Genomic DNA, 26,654 nt, shown 5'->3' on the forward strand with positions numbered 1-26,654 from the left:
TGTTACAGTGGGTGTATCAAAGGTTATATTAGAGTGTGAGGAGGTGCATCAGATTTTCGAGTGGATGATGTCATCAGTGATGTCATTTGAGATGTCATCAGTGATGTCATCAGTGATGTCAAGAAACATGTCATGAATGATGTAACATGTGACGTCATCAGCAGTGCATTGAGGGGGCGCGAGTTATAGTTAGCTGAACTAACTATAGCGGTAGAATTTCTCTAGTTGTGTACGAGTGAAATGTCCAACTAACCATAACGTCAATGAAATCTATAGTTTTTTCAGTGAATTTCTAAGGTTTTTTTAAATGCTAATTTCTCACTATAACATGCCTGAAACCTATGGTTTTTTCAGTGAATTTCAAAGGTTTCGGCTGACTCGTGGAGGATGGCGTGCAGCGTCAGCAGTTAGTCGAGACCTGAAAGGCTTCGGTATTTTGAACAGGTGAGGAGGTGGTAACCTGCAGCAGTCGATTCCAACCCGCTATAGATCAGCGGAGTTGGAAGTACTGAAAAGTGAAATACAGATCGGGGTGCCGCGATATGGAGGAAATGTTTGCTATTCGGGAAAGAACAGCGGAAGATTTATTTTCTAACCTGCCGTCAGTCGATGACCGCCCACCTGTACTTAGGAAACATCAACAAAACAGGGGGATGTTAAGAGTCTGGTGAAAAAACTAGAGAAACACCACAGGAGTGAAATGACAAAGTGGTGGGAGATCAAATCATTAGAAAAGTACCGCGAAGCAGGGCGGGTGCCAAGAGGCTTGCGAATAATGCTGGCGCCCAGTTTTGACAACCCCAATGCACAACTCCTTAAAGAATGGGCGGAAAGCAATTTGGACGCGTCCATGCGTCTTGTCTGCCTATTGATAAAATACGCTAAAGTGGACTGCGAGGTTGACCTACAAGAAATCAAAAGGTTAACACAAGAATTGGAGTCGCTGACCACTACAGACAATAAAAACACAGTGGAAAAAATGATGAAGGACATGATTAACAGAAAAAAGAAACAAGAGGAAACCATCAAAACCAGAAAGGTCTGGAAGTTTGCCAGGGATAAGAACGACTACGAGAGGGGCCAAGTGTTCAGATTTGCTCGTAAGTACGATTCCGTGAAAAAACAAAGGGCTCTCGTGCGGTCAAATCCAATAGCCCCACGCACAAATGAAACGCACCAATCAGGAACTCTGAGTGGACAAGGAACAGGCTCAAACATAAGTCTAGCATCAATTGGCCAGGATTCAGACTCTGGAAGCGGTTCTGAGGGCTTCAGTTCATCTTTAACCCTGCTAGGGCCATTAACATATGCAGAGGAGCTGGATTTTATGAGGGAGCAAAGACTGCAGTCCCTTCGATCGAGAGCTACGCAACCGCAACAAGGCAAGCAAGGAACAGACGGCGGAAACAAAGGTGGAAATGCTCAACACGCAACCGGCAGGGGACGCCAGAAAAAGAAAAATTGGCGCAAGTAGATACAGGTAATACCAGCAAAACCATTGTAAATCTTACTGACATTGAATTAAACTCTGCTGAAAAACAACTGTTGGCTTTAGGCCTTAGTTTTTGCCCAGAGAGCAATTTTGGTTTTGTTCAAACACGGGTTGATGTGTACAAGTTTATTCGTAAGCTGAAACTGCGTAAGTTCTTCATGATTAAAAACCAGGGACGTAACATAACTAAGGACACTACTCCGGTAACCAAAGTGCTGACAGGCTTTTCAGCAGGGGCTATTCCTACATTAATAACACTACATACGCTAAGGGAGGACAGCACAGAAACTCTGGGCTCCCAGTTAGTGGCACTAGAGGAAGAGATGTACATTTCCTTACCGGGGAACAACCCCTTCAAAGCACCCTCGACATTTGTGCCAATTATGCCGAGAGATGCCCTGGATATTTTCCATGAAAGGGTCACCGACGAATTGAAATCTCTGTATAGAAACATTTACAGGTCTAGAACGAAAGCCAGCGGCAATAAAAGGGAATACTTTCAACTCATGAAAAAATCTAAAGGAAATAAGAAGGTTGTAATCAACAATTGCGGACAAAGGGGGCAATATTGTCCTGTGGGACAAACATCTGTACAGGACAGAGGCTTTCAGACAACTAGAGGACACAGATTGCTACGAACGTAGTGATGGAGTTTCAGTGCGCACAATCAACAACGACTACAAAAATGAACTATCAAGGTGGCTAAGGGAAGGTTTAATTACTAAAGACGAATATAAATTCTTATTCAAGGAGTACCCAGTTTTACCCCTGTTTTACCTTATCCCTAAAGTACACAAAAGCCTGAATCCCCTACAAGGCAGACCGATTATTTCTGCCATAAATAGTTGTTTTGAAAACACTTCCAAGTACGTTGATTATTATATGCAGGAGTTCGTGACAGCCTTGCCAACATATTTACAGGACTTTAGAGACTTTTTGGTGAAATTGAGCACTGTGCAATGGACTAAGGATATGGTATTTTTGACGTTGGATATCACAGCATGATATACATGCATCAGACACGAAGAAGGGCTGCGAGCAGTCAAATACTATCTCGATCAAAGGGAGGTTGGGATGTATCAGCATAATAAAATGCTCACAGAAATGATCAGTATGTGTCTGATGAACAATGTATTTATGTTTGATGCCAAGATATATAGACAGAAGCGAGGCGTGGCTATGGGGGCTTGCTTCTCCCCCAGCTATTCATGTTTACATGTAGGTTGGTGGGAGGAGCATGTCCTCAGAAGACACCATAAGGCGGTTTATGATGCCCATGGAGCCCACATGTGGCGGTACATTGATGATGTTGTTATTGTGTGGAAAGGCAGTATGGAGCAGGCAAACAAGTTTGTGGAATGTATCAATAACAACAATCTTAATCTGGCTTTCACAAGTAACATCAATAACAGCCGTACCAATTTTTTGGACATTAAGGTTTCTGTCCATGATGAGGTACTTGAGACAAGTTTATACCAAAAACCCACTGCGGGGAACAAGCTACTGCACGTGTCTAGCTTTCATCCGCGCCATACCATAGACAGTCTTCCATATGGAGAATTCTTGAGGATCAGATGGGCATGTAGTACGGAAAGAGCATGGAAAGAATCACAAGCAATTGCTAAAGCCAGACTGTTAGCTTGAGGGTATGGGGCACACTTTAGAGTTGGCATTAAAGAAAGCCAACGAACAAGAAAGATCTAATTTATTGCAAGTAGTGCCCATAGTCCCTAATACAGATACAGAGCAGGTCCCAGCTAATCGAATCGGAGCAGCTAGCGAAAGTGGCAGTTCACAATGTATGTTCATCATCACATACAGCAAACAATCGCAGGCCATAAGAAAAATCATTGGCCGATAGCCCTAACTGATGGAGTCCTTAAGGGAGTCTTACCTGTAAAACCCAGTTTTACCTATCGAAAAGCCCACTCCATGCGGTCAGATTTGGTAACAAATAGTCCAGAACTCCTCAATAAAGACTTGTGGTTCCCAACAAAGAAGGGTTTCTTTAAATGCAGTAGTGGCAGAACCTGTATGTTTGGGGCAAATATCAGCTCATATAGAAATGCATTTTCTGAGGAACAGATCAAGATAAAAAGTAATTTTAACTGCAAAACAGAATATGCAATTTATGTCTTGACTTGTATTTGCGGACTCCGCTATGTAGGGAGCACCAAACTTCCAGTCCAGGCACGAATTCTACAACATCTGAGAGCAACAGTTAATTCAGACCCAACATATCCTGTTGCAAGACACGTAAAATCAGAACACACAATAGCAATTTGAATGTATTGTCATACTTTGTTATTGAGAGTGTCCCAGCAAACAAAAGGGGAGGCAACAGGGATAAGGCTCTTAGACAATTAGAAACAAAGTACATCCTAGAATTGGATACTAAGAGCCCTCGAGGTCTGAATATGTGCGAGGATCTGTACCATTATCTTTGAGATCACATGTAGTGAAGGTACATTGGGTTTTATGGATGTTTTGAACCAATATGTTGATGAGTTGTATCTGTACATAGTGTTTGCAGCTTTTTATTGGGTAAGGAATATTAGTATTTCATGTCTCCATCTGGTGGCCGGTGGATGTGTGTTTTATCATGAATTTATTTGAATTCATGGTTTTATACTATTTATTGGCGCCATTTGCACAGATGTAGTTTCCAAAAATGTATTTGCACATAATCAGCTGCTATGCACTAGTCACTTTAGCCCTGTCTTTAGACTCTGGCTTAATAGCAAGTTTAAATAGGAACCGTATATACACAACGCTGTTGCTTTCCGATCAGGGTTCCCGGCTGGGTTTCCCTATTCTTATTTAAGCACTTTATTTATTCACTTATTGCACTTTTTTGCACAATATCACTTTACATAAGTATGATAATCATATGGCCAATTTTCATGACATACATGTATGTGATTTGACAGAAATGGATTTCGTTTTTTATTTGTACCAAACATTATTGGTCAAGTAGAGGTGCATTAGGGATTGAGATAATATTGCATTAAGCAGACATAAGATAGTTTACCATTGCTATGTATTGTTATGCTTTTAATAAGGAACAAAATATTTATTGTTTTAGACATGAATTGTGCGTTGGTAATTCTAAGTATTAGTAATGTAACTTTCCCCTAGAAATGATTAGCAATGTTACATGTATTTGTACAGGAATTTATTACATTGCAATCACTATGACAGAGTGATGGACTAGCATTAAGTCTATCTTCTATGTTGTTTGCTGTCATCACCTATCACATGATACTATGTGAAAAGTGCTCTCATTGGTGGTTTGTTATTTAAAATGTGTGTAATTGCAAACACTTTCATCTGGTGAGCAAGGCGACTGGGATCGCCGAAACGTGTTGGATCGTGGCACTCCTGATTCACTAAGCAAAATAAAAAAACACTGCTGCATATATTACCGGATTGCAAGTGTCCGTTCTTCTCTTGGAGAGTGCTGTCGTGTGCAGTACGCTTTGAGAGCGTTAGCGTATATATATATATATATATATATATATATATATATATATATATATATATATATATATATATATATATTACATTTTTATGTATTAATTGTTTTAAAGTCAATATATATTTATGATTATGTATGCATGTTTAACCCTTTGTAATTGAGTTTATTTGTTATATATTTTTAATTTATATTACATTTACTTTATTTTTATATTATTTTTATTATTTAACATCTTTAATATTTATCATATAAAAAAAAAAATATATATATATATATACATATATATAAATATATATACATATATATATATATATATATATATATATATATACATATATATATATATATATATATAAGTCAGTTGCAGGTTTTTCCCCAATCGGACAGACGCCACTGGAAGACTGTATTTATTCACTTTCCGTTTAATGGCAGCAGGCATGCACAAGGCTACACAGCAGTTCCCTTCAGTCAAATAGTTCGCCTGACGCGTTTCAGGAATTACCTTTCCCTTCCTCATAGGCGTGTTTTTTATGGCTTCTATGGCACAATCTTCTGTTATCGCGCTTTTTCAATCGAGCACCTGTCCCAGTGGGCGTGGCCTGGAATACGGCTTTCTGGGTGTCGTAGTGCGATATGTCTCTTTCCACAGTGGGTGTGTGCATAGTGTCCATTCTTTAAAACCATTGTGTTTCCCCAGTGGGTAAAAGCGGAACTCGCTGCTGTCTTGCGCTTTGCTTTGTTGTTGACATTGTGAAAGGTAAGCATTCTCCTGCAAGGATGCTCACCTTGCTTCCTTCTCGTACTCGAACATCAATCCTGTGCTCGAAAAAGACCCGCTCTTCAGTGATGGGCTTCTGTCCTCGGCCGAGGCCAGCCGGTAACATTAAGTCAGTTGCAGGTTTTTCCCCAATCGGACAGATGCCACTGGAAGACTGTATTTATTCACTTTTTGTTTAATGGCAGCAGGCATGCACAAGGCTACACAGCAGTCCCCTTCAGTCAAATAGTTCGCCTGACGCGTTTCAGGAATTACCTTTCCCTTCTTCAGAGGCGTGTTTCTTATGGCTTCTATGGCACAATCTTCCGTTATCGCGCTTTTTCAATCGAGCACCTGCCCCATTGGGCGTGGCCTGGAATAAGGCTTTCTGGGTGGCGTAGTGCGATATGTCTCTTACCACAGTGGGTGTGTGCTTAGTGTCCATTCTTTAAAACCATTGTGTTTCCCCAATGGGTAAAAACGAAACTCGCTGCTGTGGCCATTGGGTGTGACAAACGGCAACAATCGCGTGGCACATCTCCCAAAAAAAAAACGTGCCTTGAGGGCTTGTGGAAAACAAACGTCAGCGTTGGGCCGGGGGTGTGGCCAAGGCCTATGGGTGCGGCAATTACGCGGGAGAAAGGGACGCCCAATGGATGCAGCAATTGCCGGGGCTTAGGTGGGGGCAGATGCGACTGATCGTGCCTGCGGAGACAATAACTGCACAGTATCCTGCGCGCTGTCAGTCAGTCAACTCTCTGCATAAAGGACCGTGCCTGTGGGAACACTAACTGCAGCGTCTCCTGCGCGCTGTCACACACTCAACTCTCTACATAAACTAATTGACACCAGGCGCACAACATCAACCAGAGCTGGAGCCGGGCTCAGGCAGCAGATGACGCGACTAAGCGCGCCTGCTGGGACACTAACCTTTGAACTGACTGCACTTTCCCACATGCGCAGTGTCTCCAGCACGCGCTGTCATCCACTCAACTCTCTGCATCAATGACTTTACACCACAAGCACAACATCAAACAAAAGTGGAGCCGGGCCTCAAGCGGGGGATGACGCGATTCAGCGTGCCTGTGGGAACACAAAATTTACAACTGAATGCACTTTCACACACACTTACCTACTGAAGTGGAGTACATACCCACTAGAGACATCTGCGAATAATCCTTACTCCGAGGTACACACAGTATCTGCACACACATGCCTAACTATTGTGACACTTCATGCTAAAAATGTTGTCTACTGAGAGATTTAAAAATAAATTTCCCTTGTCTATTACACACATTCTATTTCATACCCGGACAACGTCGGGACGGGCTGCTAGTATATATATAAAAATAGATCGATATTTTGTACAACTATATTTTTTACATTGTTTTTTTTATATTTGTACTTACTTTAAGTATAGGGAGCGATATTTTTGCATTCTATATTTTTTCATCAATATTTTTTACTTCTATATTTATTACATCAATATTCTGTCAGTGAACCGGTTTGGAGGCTTCACATTTTGTGTAAGTAAGTAAGACTCAGCTCAGTTTAACGCCTGCTAATAAGCATTTCAATCTTGACTCTTTCATTTATAGCTGACAAACTTGCCCTAATGATCAAAGGTATAATAGCTCAGATTTTAGTTTAAATATGTCCTACATTCTATAAAATCTGGGAAAATTGTCAATAAAATATTTTTCTAAAATGGGTAGCCTGGGTTGCTTGGGAATTATGCAACGGGTATTCCCTAATATGCCTCGAACATGTGTGTATGGACTTTCTCAGTAAACAACTGTGTTCCTGTATGTTTGTGTATGTTAATTAATACATATATGTGTGTGTGTGTGTGTATATGAATGAATGAGCAAGGTCATTTGAAAGTGTGTCTCCATGTGTTTATGCTTGTCAGCAAATAGACAAATAGTGAATGAATGTAGTGGAAGGTGTATGTTCATGAATGTGAAAATGGAGAATTGGCAGAATATTTGTGGCTGATGGAAGGACAGGAATATAAATGTGCAATAGACCCAAAGGAAAGGGTTGGTATTGGCAAGCGTACTATAAATATAATTTAAAAACTAGCATGTGATAAAATGTCATGGCAAAAATATTGAGATGTCAAAAATGCTGTGGTGCAAAATATAGAAAATAAAAATATAATGTTTCTTTTATATCGTTTTTTCCAAATATAGTTGCATATAATAGCATCATTATCTGTTTGCTGCCTTGTGTTACTCTGCACAAGGGGGGTGTTCCATTTGTGTAGTGTGGGTGTTCCCACGCATCCACCCATGGATTTTTTGTTGCCTTCCTAGATGTACCATGAGTGATGGACCTGGGAATGAGTCGAAATGCTATGCGTTGCCAAAGGAGAGTGACAAGGAGAAATATGCTTATGTCTCATTGTTTTCTTTCCACTTTGTATGTGTGCTGCATTCCGCAGTAGGCACAGAAAGAGGAAAAAGCCTCAGAAGTTTATTCTTGTGTAGGAAGATGTTCCTTCTTGCACAAAAACAATCCTGCCTGTAACGCAGGCACCCTTGTATCATGGTGCAAGGGTGTCTGGTTTGGTGCTTGGCAGCACATAGTGCACTAGTGCAAGGAGAGGACAGGAATGAGCCATTAAATATTAGCTATTGAGCATTCTTGCTCTCTCTCTGCTGTGTAGCACAGCAAGGTGTCTTGCTGCACTGCGTTGTGTGACATTTTATAAATTTGCCCGACTCTTTAATTGAACAGAATTGTTTTGTATATTTTAATTTATTAATTCAATAATTATGTAAAACCTATTAGTAATCTCATAGATCATTAATGATGTGGTTTTTAATAGGTTAACTAGAAAATAGATTGTAGTAATTATTTAATAGTTTTTTAAATAATTTGATTATCAATTAATTTTATTACATTTAAGGTTTTTTCAATTGTTGTTGTAATTTTTATATTGCTAATATTATTTTTAATACTGTGTAGCCTTATTTTTTGTTATTAATTTAGTTTGTTTTCTTGTTTTTTTTAAATTTCATGGTAGTAGGGTGAGAAGGATTTAAATCTATTTTTGTTTAATTCATGCAATTTTGTAGTATACATTTATGTATAATTTTATTTGTTCATTTCAGGTTTTTAATTTTTAATAATGAATAGAATTTATATAATATTAAAATGTGTTTTATAAGTTTATGGAAATACATGATATGTATATTTTATGTATGTGGAATTTATTTTACAAAAAGTTAGGATAGGGAAAACTAAACCTGAGCTTTTTAAAGGTTTACATTTTTCCTATTGTTGATTATCTTGGAATAGAAGTACTGACCCTCCAAAATCCAACACTTTCCTACTGTTGCTTATGTTTGAGTGGCAATAGTAAATCTAACCCCTCCAAAGTCCAACACTTCCCTACTGTTGCTTAAATTGGAGTGGGGATAGTAATCTGACCTCTCCAAAGTCCAATGCTTTTCCTACTGTTGTTCAGGTTGGAGTACACAGAGTAAATCTAACCACTCCAAAGACCAACTCTTTCCCTATTTTTGTTCATGTTGGCTTGGGAGTAGTAAATCTAACCCCTCTAAAGTACAATGCTTTCCATACTGTTTCTCTATTTAAGCTGGAATAGCAAATTTAAGCCATCCAGAGACCTAACACTTTGTTTACAGTTACTTATGCTGGAGTGGAAATAGCAAATCTAACTCCTCCAAAGTACAACACTTTCTCACTTTTGTTTACATTGGAGGCTGAATAGTAAAACTGACCCCTCCAAAGTCCAACACTTTATCTACTGTTGGAAGGTGATTAGTGCATTTGACCCTTCCAAGGTAAACTATTTTAATGTAACTTTTTTATTACCTAAATTTGTAGTAATTTGCTTTATTAATGAATGTTTTAGTTTAATTGTGTTATTGTTTACATTATTCATTTTCATATTTATTTGTATTGTAATGATTAATTGTTATTAGCTTGCTTCTATTATGTATGGTTAAAGTATACATTTATTTTTTGAAATATTTTTTAAACATTAGGCTTATTTTATTAGCAAATATTTTAACCTATATGTTTTTATTTTATGTTTCTAAGTTATATATTTTAAGTACATTCCTAATGACATATTTTTAAACTAAATATGTTTTAAAGTTAATACAGTGTATAGTAAACATTTTAAATTCTTACTTGATTGCGAGCAGCCCGGTGGCAGTGGGCTTGCTAGCAGGAGCTGAGGGCTGCGTTTTCATTTTAAAACCTTGCGCGTTTGTCACGCTGATTGCGAGCGGTGACACGCTTTTACTTGTGCTAGATTGTGACTCTTTTTAATTTTGACTAACCTGTACTGAAAATCAACAGGTCATTAATTCTTACCTTGCTTCTTTTGGGCTGTGCGTGGCTGTCTGTCAGCGGATTACATCGCGGGCTCTCAGCGGCCGTGGCCGCCATCTTGGCTTGAGCTAGATCGCCCAACCCCACCCACGCCACTCCCCCCACGCTGCTCCTCCATTTAGGAGTGTTTCTGACGCTTCCCCAGCGATTGCGAGCAGCCAGGTGGCAGTGGGCACGAAACAGGAGCTGAGGGCTGCGTTTTCATTTTAAAACCTTGCGCGTTTGTCACGCTGATTGCGAGCGGTGACACGCTTTTACTTGTGCTAGATTGTGACTCTTTTTAATTTTGTCTAACCTGTACTGAAAATCAACGGGTCATTAATTCTTACCTTGCTTCTTAGGGGCTGTGCGTGGCTGTCTGTCAGCCGATTACATCGCGGGCTCTCAGCGGCCGTGGCCGCCATCTTGGCTTGGGCTGGATCGCCCAACCCCACCCACGCCACTCCCCCCACGCTGCTCCTCCATTTAGGAGTGTTTCTGACGCTTCCCCAGCGATTGCGAGCAGCCCGGTGGCAGTGGGCTTGCTAGCAGGAGCTGAGGGCTGCGTTTTCATTTTAAAACCTTGCGCGTTTGTCACGCTGATTGCGAGCGGTGACACGCTTTTACTTGTGCTAGATTGTGACTCTTTTTAATTTTGACTAACCTGTACTGAAAATCAACAGGTCATTAATTCTTACCTTGCTTCTTAGGGGCTGTGCGTGGCTGTCTGTCAGCCGATTACATCGCGGGCTCTCAGCGGCCGTGGCCGCCACCTTGGCTTGGGCTGGATCGCCCAACCCCACCCACGCCACTCCCCCCACGCTGCTCCTCCATTTAAACGGCCCTCATGTGTCAGCGCAGCGGACGAGCGCAGCGGGCGCGCCGTAGGCGCGCCGGAGTCACGCCAGAGTCCAGCCCGTCTGCGCCCGTCCGCGGCAGGCCGGGGCAAGGGGCACCCTCTTATGTCCCCCCGCTCACATATTCTCCCTCCCTCCTCCTTTCGTATTGGACTCCTGGTTCCATCATATTGTCTGTCTCCGAACTCTTGACACATCTAGGTCTACACTCCCACCCACCTTCCACTCCCCCCTCTGTTATATCAGGAGTGCCCTCCGTGCCTATCATTGTTCCACCCACCCCCCCCTCCGTTTGTCCCCCACACCCCGGCCTTTAATACCAGGGCCACGCTCCTAAACACCAGATCGGCGGTCAGCCATCAGTATGAGCTTTTCGACTATATCGATACTCACGAACCAGATCTCCTGTTTTTAACGGAGACCTGGTTCAAGGCCGACTCCCTGCCCAACGTTATAGCTGCACTACCCCCCTCATACTCTACCATCCGAGCGGACCGACCGGAGGGCAGAAGAGGCGGCGGAGTGGCCTTGATAGCTTGCACTGATCTTCATTTCCAGATTCTCCCCTCCCTCCCTATTCCTGAAGTTGACTGCCTGATAATCCGCTCTAGCTCTCATCTGGCTCCCCTAACTTCCGTTCTTATTTACCGTCCCCCCCCACCCCACTACTGCTTTTGTTTCCAGCCTCCAAGACATCCTCGCAACACTGGTAGTAAACAACTCGTCAGTGCTACTTCTAGGCGACCTAAACTTTTGGCCTAATGACCCTGCTGAAAGCCCCCTCTCTAAAGAATTCACCGATCTTATGATCAGTCTTAATTTTATTCCCCACGTCCACAGCCCCACTCACATACAAGGCCATTTGCTCGATCAGGTCTGGACCCTGAACATCCCCATCACACCTCCCCTTATTTCCCCTTGTTCCTGGTCTGACCACTCTCTAATTTCCTTTTCCCTTGCCCTAGCACCAGCCATTAAGCATCCACTCCCCAAGAACACCTGGGTTAGAAAATGGGGCAAAGCCGACATGCCATCTCTCTGCTCGTCTCTGGCCAATTCCAGCCCCGACCTTTCCGGCCTCGCCGCCCCTGTCCAACTGGCCACCATTAACAACTGGTTGACCCAAGCGGGCAACGATTTTGCTCCCTTGAGGCGGATCACGGTCAAGCGAGCCCACGCTGCTAACCGCTGGTTCACTCCTGACCTCAAGGAGAAGAAATTGGCCGCACGGAGAGCTGAGCGAGCATGGAGAAGAGCATACTGCCCCGCCCAAAAAATTATTTACCTCTCTGTTCTTAAGATATATAAGCAAGGCATCCTTGATGCCAAGACCATATTCTACTCCAACAGGATACTGGCAGCGGAGTCACAATCTAAAGAAATCTTCGCCACGGTGCACGAACTTGCTTCATCCAACAGAGCTACGGCCTAGATCCCTCCCTCCCAACCTCTCTGCGACTCGCTCAACGATTTTTTCGTTGATAAGGTCGCAAAGATCAAGGTTAATATTCCTCTTCCATCCCCCACATTTATTAATCCTTCTCCCCCGCCACCATTTCTAAATTAACTTCCATTCCCCCCCTGACTAAAGCCACTCTCTTCCCTCTGCTCCAAAGGGTGAAGTCAGGTTCCCCCCTGGACTTTGCCCCTGCTCACATCCTGAGAGAAATCTTCCTAGCATGCCCTACTCCACCCCTCACATTTCTTAATGACTCACTCAGCAATGGAGTGGTTCCCACCCCCCATAAATTTGCGGCTGTCATCCCTATTTTAAAAAAGGCTGGCGCCGACCCTTCATCCCCTTCCAACTACCGTCCCATCTCCCTCCTGCCTTACCTGGGTAAGGTCTTAGAAACTCATGTAACTATCATCCTGAGCACCCACGTGGAAACCAATCACTGCCTCTCCCCCCGTCAGGCGGGCTTTCGGCCCCTCCACTCTACGGAGAAGGTGGTGATCTCAGTGATGGACAGCCTACGCGAGGGCATTGATACCAATCTTCCGCAGGCCCTCATCCTTTTAGATCTGTCCGCCGCTTTTGACACGATGGACCATTCCATCCTTCTCACCCGTGTCAGGGCGGCGGGCATAGAGGGCCTAGCCTTCGCATGGCTCGAGTCCTTCCTGAGCGACAGGGCTCAGGCGGTCCATCTAGCTGGTTTCACTGCTGCCTCCCGTAAGGTTGTGTGTGGGGTTTCCCAGGGCTCCTCACTTTCCCCTCTTTTGTTTAATTTATACATCTACCCCCTCATTTTTATGTTGCAGCAGCTTGAGGTCACGGTGTTTAACTACGCCGATGACCTCCAGCTAATCTTTAACCTTTCTCACTCCCCCTCATCCTCCCAGAATGTCCAATCTGTTATGTTGTTCATTCAGGACTGGATGAACTGCAACCACCTCAAACTCAACCCGGACAAGACGGAGTTAGTCTTGACCGGAGGTGGTTGCAGCCCCTGGTCCCCGTCTCACTGGCCCCACTCACTTGGTGTCCCTCCACTCCCCGTTCCCAAAGTCAAAACTCTCGGTATCCTCCTTAGTCCCCTACTTTCTGTCCACTCACAGGTTAGTTCTGTTGTTTCCTCCTGTTTTTTCTCCCTCAGAACAATCAGGAAGATTTCCCGTTTTTTTTCCCTTCCTGCTCTAAAGATCATAGTGATGGCAATGGTGCTCTCGCGCCTTGATTACGGCAACATCATCTATAATGGCGCGCCGGCCTATGCTATTCACCGCCTGCAACTAGTGCAGAACCAGGCTGCCCGCCTGATCTACGGCCTGCCTAAATTCCATCGTGCCACTCCTCTCTTGCAGGCACTACACTGGCTGCCGGTGAAAGAGCGAGCCTTGTTCAAGCTTGGTTGCCTTACTTTCCAGGCCAAAATGGGCACCGCTCCGGAGTTTATTTGCTCTGCCATTAAGCCTTACACACCGGGCAGAGAGCTTCGCTCCACCCATTTGGCACTTCTGACCACCCCTCGATTTAAAAAGAAGAAGGCTGGTGGAACAAAATTTGCGGTTCTCGCTCCTGCGTTTTGGAACTCCCTCCCTGTGGCACTCCGCATCACATCCTCTTACACAGAGTTCCGAAAAAGCCTTAAAACCCTGCTCTTCTCCCAAGCCTTCGCTGTCTAACTTCCTCTGCTTCTGCCGTTACTTCGCAATCTGAAAAGCGCCATGAAACCACGTGGTATAAGCGCGCTATACAAATGTTTTTAAATTCAAATTCAAATTGATGATCTGGCAGTCTTCTATATTTTTGTTTCAGAATTATTATGACTTTACATACAAAGTATGTGGCCTTGATGATTTTCTGGCAATACATTTGTTGTGGATAATTTTATTGGAAATTATTTGCCATACAATCATTAATGAGGATTGTTTCGCCTTACCTATTTCACTTTTATATGTTGCATGAGTAGCGATCCACCACAGTATGGCTTCACTACACCCCACCTCCATTTTTATCAGTACATCAGTAGCCTTACTGCGTTGACTTCAGAAAAAATTTCCATGAGAAAAATAATTTTTTATGTTCATGAATAGTCCTTTACAAATGTATTCATCCTCACCCAAATCATCTTAAATATCATTAGTGTTTTTTTATTTATTTTGGAGGCAAGACAAATGTTGGCTGGAGTGCTAAAAGAATATTAAATTTAAATATCTGCAGGGCATGACTGGCCCATCAGGGTCATGCAGACAATATTCGTGAATACCACTCCTAACTCTCTTTGCCTCCTGCTTCTAGTCATTGACACATATCATTTTGACTCAGTAACCTTTATTGGCAACATAATGAAAATTCTTCTGTTTGCAAAGAAAAAGATAGGCTCTCTTTTATGTCAATAGCTATGTCAATAAAACAATTGCTGTACAGAAGACAAATCTTCCATTATGTTTTACGTGCATTAAAATGTGAGTGGGCAGAAGGTTTCTTGCATATCGAAGGCCAAAACAGATCCTTAGATATGTGTAGGTCACTACAAACGTTAAGTGGTCACCCATTAATACTCAGTCAATTTAAAAATGTACACCTTTGATTGATTATATATGAACTTGTTCAAATGTTAGTGGACACGCATTAAAACAAATGTTTGTCTTCATTTTCTAAGTTGAAAAAAACTCAGAGTACTAGTTATCCCACTTAATAACTATGACTATCAGTTTGTTTTTCTAAGTCCGCCTAATTGTAAGTCACTTTGATCATATATGGTAAGATATGGGAACATTGCAGAGGACTGCCTCCTTGATATTAAAAAAGTCTAGCTTCTGCCAATCAAAAGCTTCATTTTCAAAATTAAAAAGCAGCACATTCTCAAATATTAAGTTGCCCTTAATATATTGCCTATCAACTGAAATATATACATTCAGATGGAGCACAAGCATAATGAACACCCACATTTTTGGTTTTGTGACACAGTGTTGACTGGATATTCCTTAAATGTGAAAAAAGAGAACACTAATTATATGAACAAAAAGTTTTTTAAAAAATTAAACAAACTTTTATTCTGACTTATTCTGACTTTTTTGTAATAATGATATTCAATGCAAAATTCCACTTAAAGGTGTTTGGCTATTGTTTTACATCGTCCCTTGTTCCATGACCAGGCAACCACAAAAATGTTAAGCAACTTGCTGACATCCATGCAAGAAATAATGTTCCTACACTGACACAGTATAAAGGCAGGACATGTTTGCATACCATTCTAAGTTTTCCGCCTAGAAATGGGGAATATTCTGCAGTTTATGTTTTACTTAAGCTGAAAATCACAACCTATTCCACTTTTTGCACTGTTTTCCTCATGCAAATTCTTCCAGGTAAAACCTGGGGGTTTTTGCAAAGGGAAACCACATGAAATGTGCATTGCACTTAGAAGTCAAATTGGGGAAAAAGGCAGCTTGTTGTGGAATTCGGAATGTGCTTTGAGTAGGATCATATTTTCCTGCAAACCTCTACATACAAAATGATACACTTTCTACAAGGTTGCGTTGAAAGCCGGAACGTTCTGCTGAGCCCATGTAACCACAGAATAAGTCTGTAAGCAGTCTAGATTCCTAGTGGACCAAAATCACAGACAAAACTATTTATTATCCCCCATGAATGGCTGTCCTTCTGTGAGTCTGCTGCCCTAAGCAAGCAAAAACACGACAACATAAACAACGTACTGCCAAATCTTCAATTAACGTGTCTTCAAAGTAATGTTCCTCTGTTTCTATCCAAGACTTTTCATAGCCCTGAAGAAAAAGATTGACAGCTCGATGCCTAAAGGAAAAGAGAAAATGTTGCAAAAGTTACAAACGAGAAGACGATAAATCCCAACTGTTTTCTCATTAAACTAGCTACATGCCAATATGACCAGACATCTGGAAGTCTCTTTCAAAATGTATTAATAATTCTTTTGAACAAATGATTTTAAGGGGAATTTGGAATGTGTTGATTTAAAAAGAGAACAACACTATCAGGTTGTCTCAGGAGACATTCCCTTGTTTAATTACCCCAGACTCATTCACTGAAGTACACATCGCTGTCAAATTATTGTTACTGTTGCATGTAGCTTGATTTCACATATTTACAAGGAAAAGTTCTTAAATTCTGGTTGTACATATAAGTTTGTGCTACTTTTACCTGTGTGTTTCAATATGCTTTTTAGCCTCATAAAACATAAATCAAAGAAACCTTTGTGTCCAATAAAACACCTTTATTAGAGTTACATTTGAAGCGCATTGAACAGAAACAATTAAACTATCTCTGAATCTGTAATTTTCCTAAGAGTACGCTTCATTGAACTGGATGGATTATATATATATATATATATATATATATATATATATATATATATCTATCTATCTATCTATCTATCTATCTATATATCTATATATATATATATATACACATATATATATATATATATAAATATATATATATATATATATATATATATATATACACACACCTTTATTAGTGCTACGTACTTGAAACAAAGTAGAAGCTGCTTAAATGTAGTAGACCTTCTATAATACAACACATATATATATATATATATATATATATATATATATATATATATATATAGATATATATATAAAACACACTCACATATATATATGCATATATATGTGTATATAAATATATTGGTTTTTCACTAAAAAACAAAGATTACAGAGATGTTATAGTTAGGAACTAGCATTTAAAAAACCTTAGAAATTCACAAAAAAACCACAGGTTACAGGAATGTTATAGTTAGGCTGACATTTCACTCGTACAAAACCAGAGAAATTCTGCAGTTACAGTTAGCTGAGCTAACTATAACTCTCACCCCTGCAATGCACTGCTGATGATATCACATATTACATCACTCATGACATGGTCAGTGACATCACTGTGAAATGTCAGCCTAACTATAATGTTCTTGTAACCTTTGTTTTTTCAGTGAATTTCTAAGTTTTTTTTATTCTGTTTCCCAACTATAACATCCCTGTAACCATTGGCTCTTTAAGTAAATTTTTAAGGTTTTTTAAATTATATTTCCTAACTATAAAATCCAGTGTAGATGGGTGTGCAAGTCTTTGAGTGGGTCTTTGACTGGCTGCATCAGTGTCTGAGTGGGTCTGTAAGTGGATGTCTGAGTCTTTGAATGGGTCTTTGACTGAGTACATCAGTTTCTGAGTGGATGAGTGACTCTATGAGTGGATGCATGTGTCTCTGGGTGGATCAGTGAGTGGGTGTGTCAGTGCCTGAGTGGATGAGGAAGTGGCGGTCTCAGTGTTTGAGTGGGTCTATAAGTGGGTGCATCAGTCTCTGAGTGGGCCTGTGAGTGGCTGTCTGAGTCTCTCAGTGGGTCTGTGAGTGGGTGCATCAGTGTCTTAATGGGTCTGCAAGGGGTTATGTGAGTTTTTGAGTGTGTCTCTGAGTGGGTTTTTGAGTCTTTTAGTGGGTCACTAAGTATGTGCATGAGTCTCTGAGTGAATTTCCGAGTGAATGTGTTAGTGTCTCAATAACTCTTTTAAGTATTTAAACTTTTTGGTTTTGCTGATATTCACAAAGCTGTTGCGTCGTTACATGTGAGGGGGCTGCGCTGAGCATTTCTCTTGGCACGTGCCACCTTGATTAATCGCAAATTCATCATGAAATAACCGCGGCCAGAGATATCACTAACATTTGCTTTTATATTTCTCGACAACTACTGAACAGATTTGCACAAAATAACAAAAGACACAATCTGCGTAGCTGCATCTACATTGCTGCCTAATTTATAATACGTTTGTCAATTGGTTCGCGCTGCAGTCGTGTCTAAAGGTCCTATGGGAATTAACATAGGAAATACATTTTATTTACCTCCCCTCCTTTTTGTCAATCCCCACTTAATGGATTGCCCCGACACTTTCCATGCGCAACAAGATTTACCGGCACCATTTCTGGGGGAAATTTCATGAAGATTCATCAAACGGCACCACAGGTATAGGCAAATCAAAAAATGCTTTTCCTATGGAAGCATGCTCCTAACTATAACTACCTTTCAAAATATTTTATTTATTTGACATTATTTTCTCTGAGGAGTTATTTTAAGTACTGGATTCCATACTTTTCTATGGAAGTATGTTTCTATACCTGTGAGTGGCTACTGGTGGAACTAGACCTCTTTTAAAGCTATACTGGAGTCCATTTACTTCTATTTTGGGTGCTTTTTGACGGTAGTACCTTTGAAAATGCAGTTTGTAAAAAGCAATAGTAAATAGCAATGGGTTTACTATTTTGTGGGTGGTTGCTTGTATTTGCATGTCCCTCCCTGAACCCCTTCTAATCCTTCCTAAGCCCCCTTCCCATTTAGGTGTAAGAATTCCTCATTTTCAAACCACTACCTGTTCCCTTACCATTTACTAGTAAATTGCAGGCCTATGTGTGTGCAGGGTTCTCCGCAGACATGGCAGAGACCTCTGCACAGAAAAGATAGAAGTGATGTAGTTGGACGTCTTTAGGAGTAGGTTAAGGATTAGTATTTTGTATAAGTGAATAGTACTACTGAATGACTACTTCATCTATAACAAAATGCTGTTTGTGAATATGGCGCAAAGTGTTCTTTTTCCTCGTACTTAAATTACCTTGCATTTTTCTGTCAACTCTCTTTTGCTCCCTTGGGTAAACCCACTCTTCTAATCAAGTCAAAAGGTATGGTTTCAGGTGTATGGGTTCAGAAGGCACACATGGGCTGCTCATATAACGCACAATTGAGCCATCCTTGATGCAGGTATATTTCACATCTATTCATAATCTGTCTTAATTTATGATATGTCTGCTCAGATTCAGATTTTTACTGCAGGCCAGAATTGTTCATGCCTGGAAAAAAGCTATGTGAATCGGTCAAAGATCTACTTATCTATAGATCTACAGTAGAGACAGATGCTAATTCACCTTACTTAGACTTTCATAAGTGGAAAACTGACTCAAGGAAATCCCTGGTGATTGAGCAATTGACTATCCATCAGAGAACATATATGGGGGTAATGGTGTTTAGCGCTGAATAGATGACAGTGTCTGCACCAAAAATTGCTGCTGATTGGTGGCATTTGTTTTATGAAAACAGAATTGAAAAACATGGTCAAATGTATGACAGCCTTAAGGTATGCATTCACAATATGTAGTGATCTGTGCTCACCTAGGCAGGTTGTATAATGGCGCCATCCTGAAGCAGGCAACCACTGCCCTCTTTCTTTGCTTGGACAGTAGCTTGTGCCACACTGCTTTTTTGGACCTCTGAGGATGTTCAACCTGGTGCATCAACCAATAAAAAAGGAAAAACATAGCAGCTTTATATTCCTGAAAAGTACAAACCTGCATAGTGTCAGGAACTGACTTCTGTCTGATATTCTTTTCAAGAGCATATGAACCTAAGTCTTTTGAATGGTTTTGCAAGCATGGCCTAAGTTATGGAAAAACTCTGCATATTATAGGCACCCTTGATAGTCCATTATCCTACAAAAATACAACAACGAACACTTAATAGTAAATTAACCACAAAAGAATACAGAATGGAGAAAAAGTGTAGACTTATTAAATGTATTGTATAGTTACTTCATTGCAACAGGTTTCCTGTCTGTTTTAATTTCTCTATTTTCACAGGGGAAAAACATTGCATTCTAGCCTCAAGGCTCCCTTTTAGGACCTAACAGTGATTTATGGATTATTTTCATTCAATTATTTAACATTTTAAAAAGCAACTTTTGAATTGGAAAGCCCTAAAAGAACATTTAAAATAGTGGAACCAGGCATATACTTGGGTTTAAAAAGAACATCCAGGGACAGATGGTGCAATGAGAGGAGCATAATTAACATATTCCAAAACAGAGCAATAACGAACCTCCATAGTCCCCTTAGGTCAAAGTTGCATAACCTTCTGGCTGCCCATGGAAGTTACTTGTTAAATAAACATTACAGCCACTCCTGAACGGTGCACAATTGGGGCTTTAGAAATGGAGTCTACGACTTCACAAGAAGCAAAGTAATTATGTGGGTCTCTCGATTGTAAAATAAAAAAGTAATATAGAATATGAAGATGAACTGCAATCAGACCCCAAGGCCATTGTACCATGCAGATCACAAAGTGCACACAATGCAATAAGGCAGTGCGTTACTGCTTCTGTCAGAGAGACCCTTTTGTTACTTGCAGTTTATAAGTTTAATTCATAAAATAGAACAGTGAGCTATTTATTTTTCATCAAAGGGCTGCATGCAAACTGCAAGGTATAGATCAGGGCTTTTTCTACTGATTTGTCACCCAGTCTTCCATAATCCTAATCTTACAAAAAGGGCTCACTTGGGTAGAAATCAATTCTTATTAGTAAAGTCAACCCCCAACCATGAAGTTACAATTACAATTCGGAGTTTACGCTTCTCAAGACCAAGCACTCAAACTATAATGTCTACCAGAATGAATCACATGTGACTCCTACACCTTTTAGTTCTCTGTTTGTTTCCTATACACTGATTTATACACTTAAGATTCATTGTCTCTGTGTGTTGTGTATGTGATATAAAGTGCTCTGACACCTTACACTGGTATGAGTGATGCTATAAATCAAAAGAAATGCATGAGAGGGAGAGTGATTATGGAGACTTGAGGGGCACTGTTATCGGGTGGTCGTGAGAGAATCCATGGGGAAGGAGGTCATTTGGGGGCACCAACAAACATTGTCGTACTGGGCGCCATCAGTGCTAAAGGCGGCCCTGATTCAATGCATAAGTGAATACAAGCTTTTCCTTTTAAGTTTTACTCCTGCAGCTGTCCCTAGCATGTCCTCGCAACTTCACATATCCCTCACCTCTCCACTGGAACCCCCTTGTCTCCTTCAGTACTGTAATTCTGCCCTGCTGCTCTCCTGCAGCTCTCTTATCCCTCTGTAAAAGTGTTACTTCAGATTCTCTTCTCTCTTTTCTCAGTGCAGATATTTGTGAATTGTAAATGAAACAGAAGATTCTCTGCCAGAGAGAAAACCATGTTTTTATTATTTGGTCCACATATGCTGAAGCAAGTGGGAGAAAAGAATATATTACCTGATGGGCCTCTTTTCAAAAAGTCACTGGCAGAAACATGAAACAGGGTTAAGGCCCAGGCAGATAAAGTTTTCTTCCCATTAACTTATTATGGGTGTGGGTATAGGGGCTTTACATTGTGGGTTAGGAGAAAACATAAGATCATACCTGCTCCAGATGGAACAACACATTAGCTATGTCGAGAACTCGTTCCACTATCTTTTCTGGATCAGAGGTGTCTTCAGTCCGGTTTGGTAGATCTTTATACAGTGCCATCTGCCACCTGATGGCGGGATCCTCCAACTGCAGGCAACAAGATTTAAAAAACAAGACAAAAAAAGGACAACATATAAAATGATTGTGGTCAGTACCGTAGGAATGTACCTCCCATCTGTGAACTGACCACACCACACCTCTCCATACTGATTCAGTGCCCACAGAGAGCCCGCCCATTTCCTTGACTATTGAAAATATTTTTAATTCTCTGCCTGGCGTTTACAGAAAAATATATGGGCACCTCATTTCAACACTTTAATGATAAACCCTGCTTACCTTGAAATTATGAGCGCAACCGTAACAAACTTTGTAAAGCTCTGCGCCGGTGTCATGCCATTTCGACGTAACTTAAAACTTTCGATTGTGCATGAAAGGTGTATATTGCAAAGCTTGTTAGTTCTTTAACAAGTAAGCTCTGTCAAAAAATATCTCACAGACAGGATCTACATGTTTCACACACATAGATGATGCTGATGAACGAGACCTAAAGATCTTGTGATAGAGGAGTGTACAATAGGTGCTCGGAGCCTACTTCATCCCCGGTAAATTACGTGCCAGGAAAGATTTTTTTCCCCTAAGCCTAGTCTAAATATTACTTTAAAATTTTAAAAAGCAGTAAAATGAGAACAGGAGCAAGTATTTTCGTTTGTGAAAGCTTCAGCACCCATCGATAGTGAGTTCCTTGGAAGGAGCTCTGCTTGCACAATACACAAAATCTCGGCTGACATAACATTCTGACTTTCTCTTCTTTCATTTGAGAGTCTCTATCCTATAAGAGAATCACAGTGACTTCAGAATAAATAAGCCCTTTAAATCGCTGCATGAAGTTACTTCAGCAATACCTGACTTGCGGGGGTTTTACATGCATGGCAACATTTTAGAAGAGGCATGAAAGAGAATTTTTTAGATTGTATTTCCCACTTTGGCTTCTATTGAAGTGGAATCAATATCAATTGGGAGACAGCCAAAATGAAATCATTTTTCGCTCAGAAAATCGGTACTCTCTCACATTAATCATCATTTGGCATGTATGGTATGACGAGCCTTTGGTAAAGAATGTAATGGGAGCAGTCATGTTTGGGTCAGGAAGTGCGAGGGCAGTCTGAAATTGGTCAAAGACCTGATAATTGATTATACTTCCCTTGGAAATCTAGAGGAAAGAGCGAATGTTTTAACATGGTATGATCAGGTAATTGAGCAGGGGATACATTGTTTAAGGATGCATGTAAAATCAGGACACATGCCCAAGAAAAGAGGTCATCAGAAGGGGGGGGAGGGGGGGGGGGAATAGTTGGTTTAACAAAGAGTGTCGGAGCCTAAAATTGAGGGTACAAAAATGGGAAAGGTAGCTTAGAAAAATACAGGAAAAGGAAACAATGGAGAGCCTCTGCATGGTACAACCCGAGTATGAAAATAAATTGAAGGAAAGGAAGAAATGCACTACTTACCCGTAACTGCAGTTATCCAGTATTGGTATCTTTCATAGATTCATATGCCTGACTTATTCCCCGTCGTCTGGATGGGAGTCCTCGGTACATAAATAAAGTAATGTCCCATTAGACATAGAGAGTAATAGGCTGAAGGCCCCACATTAGTAACATATCCCTGTCCTTTTGTAAAAAGGACCAAACTGTAGAGAAGAGCCAATCAGCTATCACCTCTGTCTAGAACCCTCCTGGAAGGAGCTCCTGTTCCTCAGATTTTCGTAAGCACCGTGCTAAATAGGCGTACACTGAGAGAATTAGATGAGCCCTTCCAGGGGAGGTGGGAGGGTTGCATGTGGATCTGTGAAAGATACCAATACTGGAAAACTGCAGGTTCAGGTAAGTAACGCATTTCTTATCCAGTATTACAGTATCTTTCACAGATTCACATGCCTGAATCAGAGTAGCAAGCAATGATAAGCACATTTTGGATGGTACAGTAGATACAAATCCACCAGATAATAACATATCAAAGTGACAAATAGAAAACATGAGGATGTAAGTAAAGATAACATCAAGAAATACAATAGAGAAATGTGCGTATACGAAAAAAGGATGGTGGGATGAAAAGAAGGCTCACCTCTATTGAAATAGATGACGAAGTACTGCTTGTCCCACTGCAGCATCCTTCATAAGTTCTGTATCCAGGCAGTAATGCTTGGTGAATGTATGCGGCGTCTTCCACGTTGCCGCTCTGCAAATGTCTATTATAGGAACTCCTGCAAAGAGCGCCATGGATGTAGACATCGCCCTAGTGGAATGTGCCCTTACTTTAGATTGCAGGGGTTGCCCCGCCTGCTAGTGACAGAATGAAATAGCTGCAGAGATCCAGCGAGAAATACTATGCTTAGTGAGTGGAAGGCCTTTTCTAGTTCTACTGTAGGCCACAAAAAACTGGTTGGATTTACAGAAGGCTTTCTTCTTTTCAATATAAAACTTTAGCGTTTGAGATCCAGAGAATGCAGAGTCCTCTCTGCCACGGTGTGGGGGTTTGGAAAGAAAGAGCGTAAGACAACAGGTTTGTTGAGATGGAAGTCTGACGGGAACTTTGGTACGAATTTTGGGTTTGTTCATAATATAACTCTGTCCTGTTGGAACTGTAGAAAAGGCTTCTGAATTGAGAAAGCCTGGAGCTCACTTACTCGTCTTGTTGAAGTAAGTGCGAGAAGGAGTGCCATTTTCCAAGAGAGGTACTCAAGATCAGTCCTGTGTATTGGCTCAAAGGGAGGTTTAATGAGTTGATTAAGGACTGTGTTGAGCTGCCAAGTAAGAGGTAAAGGCTTCACAGGAGGAAAAGTCCTGAAGAGGCCTTAAGAAAATTTTTGATCAATCTGTGAGATCAGAGAGAAGGTTCAGAAGAAGATCTTCTGTAACGGGATATTGCCGCCAGGTGAACTCTGATGGAGGCATGAGCGAGGCCTGAGTTTGCCAAATGGAGAAGGTAAGGCAATATTTGTACTGGAGAAGAAGAAAACTGAGGTATTTTCTGAGTTTTACACCAAATGCTAAATATCTTCCATTTTATAGAGTATGTCCTGTTGGTACTGTCTGCTTGAGCCCTAGCCAGAATGGCCCTACAATCCGGTAGAATATTTAGATTCTGAAATTCTTTGAACTCAGGAGCTGGACTTGCTGGTTGTTCATCGTGAGGAAAGAAGGAAACTGCCTCAACCGTATTGGCGGTTCCAGAGAAAGACGGTGAAGCTCCGTGAACAAATGTTGGCATGGCCAAGCTGGGGCTATGAGAATGAGCATGCAACGTTTCGCTTTCAATTTCCAGAGGACTCCGGGAATCATCGGAAACGGTGGAAAAGCGTATGCAAAGATGTTGCACCATGCGATCGAAAATGCATTCCCCAGAGATCCCTTCTGGGGATGCCAGCTTGCGAAGTGTTGGCATTTGGCATTGTGTTTCGTAGCGAACAGATCAATTAGAGGAGTGCCCCATTGTGAGAATATCTGGTCGAGGATCTCCTGATCCAATTCCCACTCGTGAGACGTTGTTTGTTGTCTGCATAGTGAATCGGCTAGAACGTTGTCCATGCCTGGGACATACTCCGCCCGAAGGGAAATATTGTGCAGTACCAACCAGTTCCAGATTTTTTGCGACTCGCGAGAGAGTGTTAGAGAGCAAGTTCCTCCTTGCTTGTTTAGATAGTGCATTGCCATGGTATTGTCTGTACGTACAAGCACCAGAGAATTTTTGATTCTTGGGAGAAAAGCTTAAAGAGTGAGGAGGATCGCCCGTAGTTCAAGGAGATTTATATGAAATCGTTTTTTGAAGGGCGACCACTTTCTGCTTATCTGCAGTTCTTGAAGGAAAGGTCCCCAGCCTCCCAGCGAAGCATCTGTTGTGATGATAAGCGGGGAAGCTGGAAGCAAGAAGGGCAAGCCTAGAGAAAGGTTCTGAGGAGAAATCCACCATTGCAGAGCCTTGACCATCCGAGGGGTCATTCTTATGAGATCGTCGAATGAGCCTGTGCATTGAACCCATTGAGCTGAGAGCGCCTCCTGGAGAGGGTGCATTTGAAGACGGCAGTGTGGACCCAGCAAGATACATGATGACATCATTCCGAGAAGGAATTTGAAGAGGCGAACCGTCAAGCTTCTCTTGGGGGCTACGAGAATGGCCAGTGCCAAGAGCCTGTCCTTTCTTTCCTGTGACAGGAAATTTCTTTTGTTTTGTGTTGAAGGTAGCACCTAGGAAATGTATATGTTGACAAGGTATATGGACTGATTTGTCCCGATTGAGTGTGAGTCCCAAACATTTGAAAAGTTGTAGACAAGCGTTGGAAGACCTGGACGCGTCTTCCAACGATGGTGCCTTGATCAGCCAGTCGTCCAGATATGGAAACACTTGATAGTGATACTGTCTGAGATATGCAGCCACTGGAGAGAGGCACTTCATAAAGATGCAAGGTGCACACTTGAGCCCGAAAGGTAGGACGCGAAATTGAAAGTGTCTGCCTGCTTCTGCAAACCTTAAGAACTTCTTGTGATTCCTGTGAATAGGGATATGACAGTAAGCATCCTGAAGATCCAGAGATACCATGTAATCTTCCACATCTAGCAGTTGTAAAACCTCCTGGATTGTCACCATACGAAACGTCCGCTTTTTTAGGAATTTGTTGAGGGCTCTGAGGTCTAAAATTGGTCTCCATTTCTTTTCCTTTTTCTGTATCAGGAAAAAGCGGGAGGAAAATCCTTTCCCTCGTTGTGACAGAGGGACTCTTTCTATCGCCCCCTTCTGGAGCATAAGAGAAATCTTCAGGAGAAGTATACGTAGATTTTTTTTAATCATAGGTCGGGGAGGGATTTGTGGATGGATGTGAAGAAATTCTAGTGAATGGCCGAATTGAACTAATTGTAGAACCCAACGGTCTGTCTTAATTTGCTTCCAATTTGTCAGAAAATGGGAAACTCTTCCTCCAATTT

General features: G+C 41.3%; 1 protein-coding gene across 1 annotated transcript in view; it reads right to left on the reverse strand.

The window, feature by feature from the left end:
• The window catches only part of RYR2 (ryanodine receptor 2), a 3,481,211-nt gene that overhangs the window by 800,298 nt on the left and 2,654,259 nt on the right, over nt 1-26,654 (reverse strand). Inside the window, exons 74-76 of the mRNA XM_086925791.1 lie at nt 21,628-21,762; nt 19,586-19,698; nt 16,098-16,194 (exon numbers count right to left, since the gene is read on the reverse strand). Coding sequence (XP_086781917.1) covers nt 16,098-16,194; nt 19,586-19,698; nt 21,628-21,762 — 345 coding nt within the window. The remainder of the gene's footprint in view (nt 1-16,097; nt 16,195-19,585; nt 19,699-21,627; nt 21,763-26,654) is intronic.

Source organism: Lissotriton vulgaris, chromosome 6, assembly GCF_964263255.1.
Source record: "Lissotriton vulgaris chromosome 6, aLisVul1.2, whole genome shotgun sequence".
In the NCBI taxonomy this organism is placed as follows: domain Eukaryota; kingdom Metazoa; phylum Chordata; class Amphibia; order Caudata; family Salamandridae; genus Lissotriton; species Lissotriton vulgaris.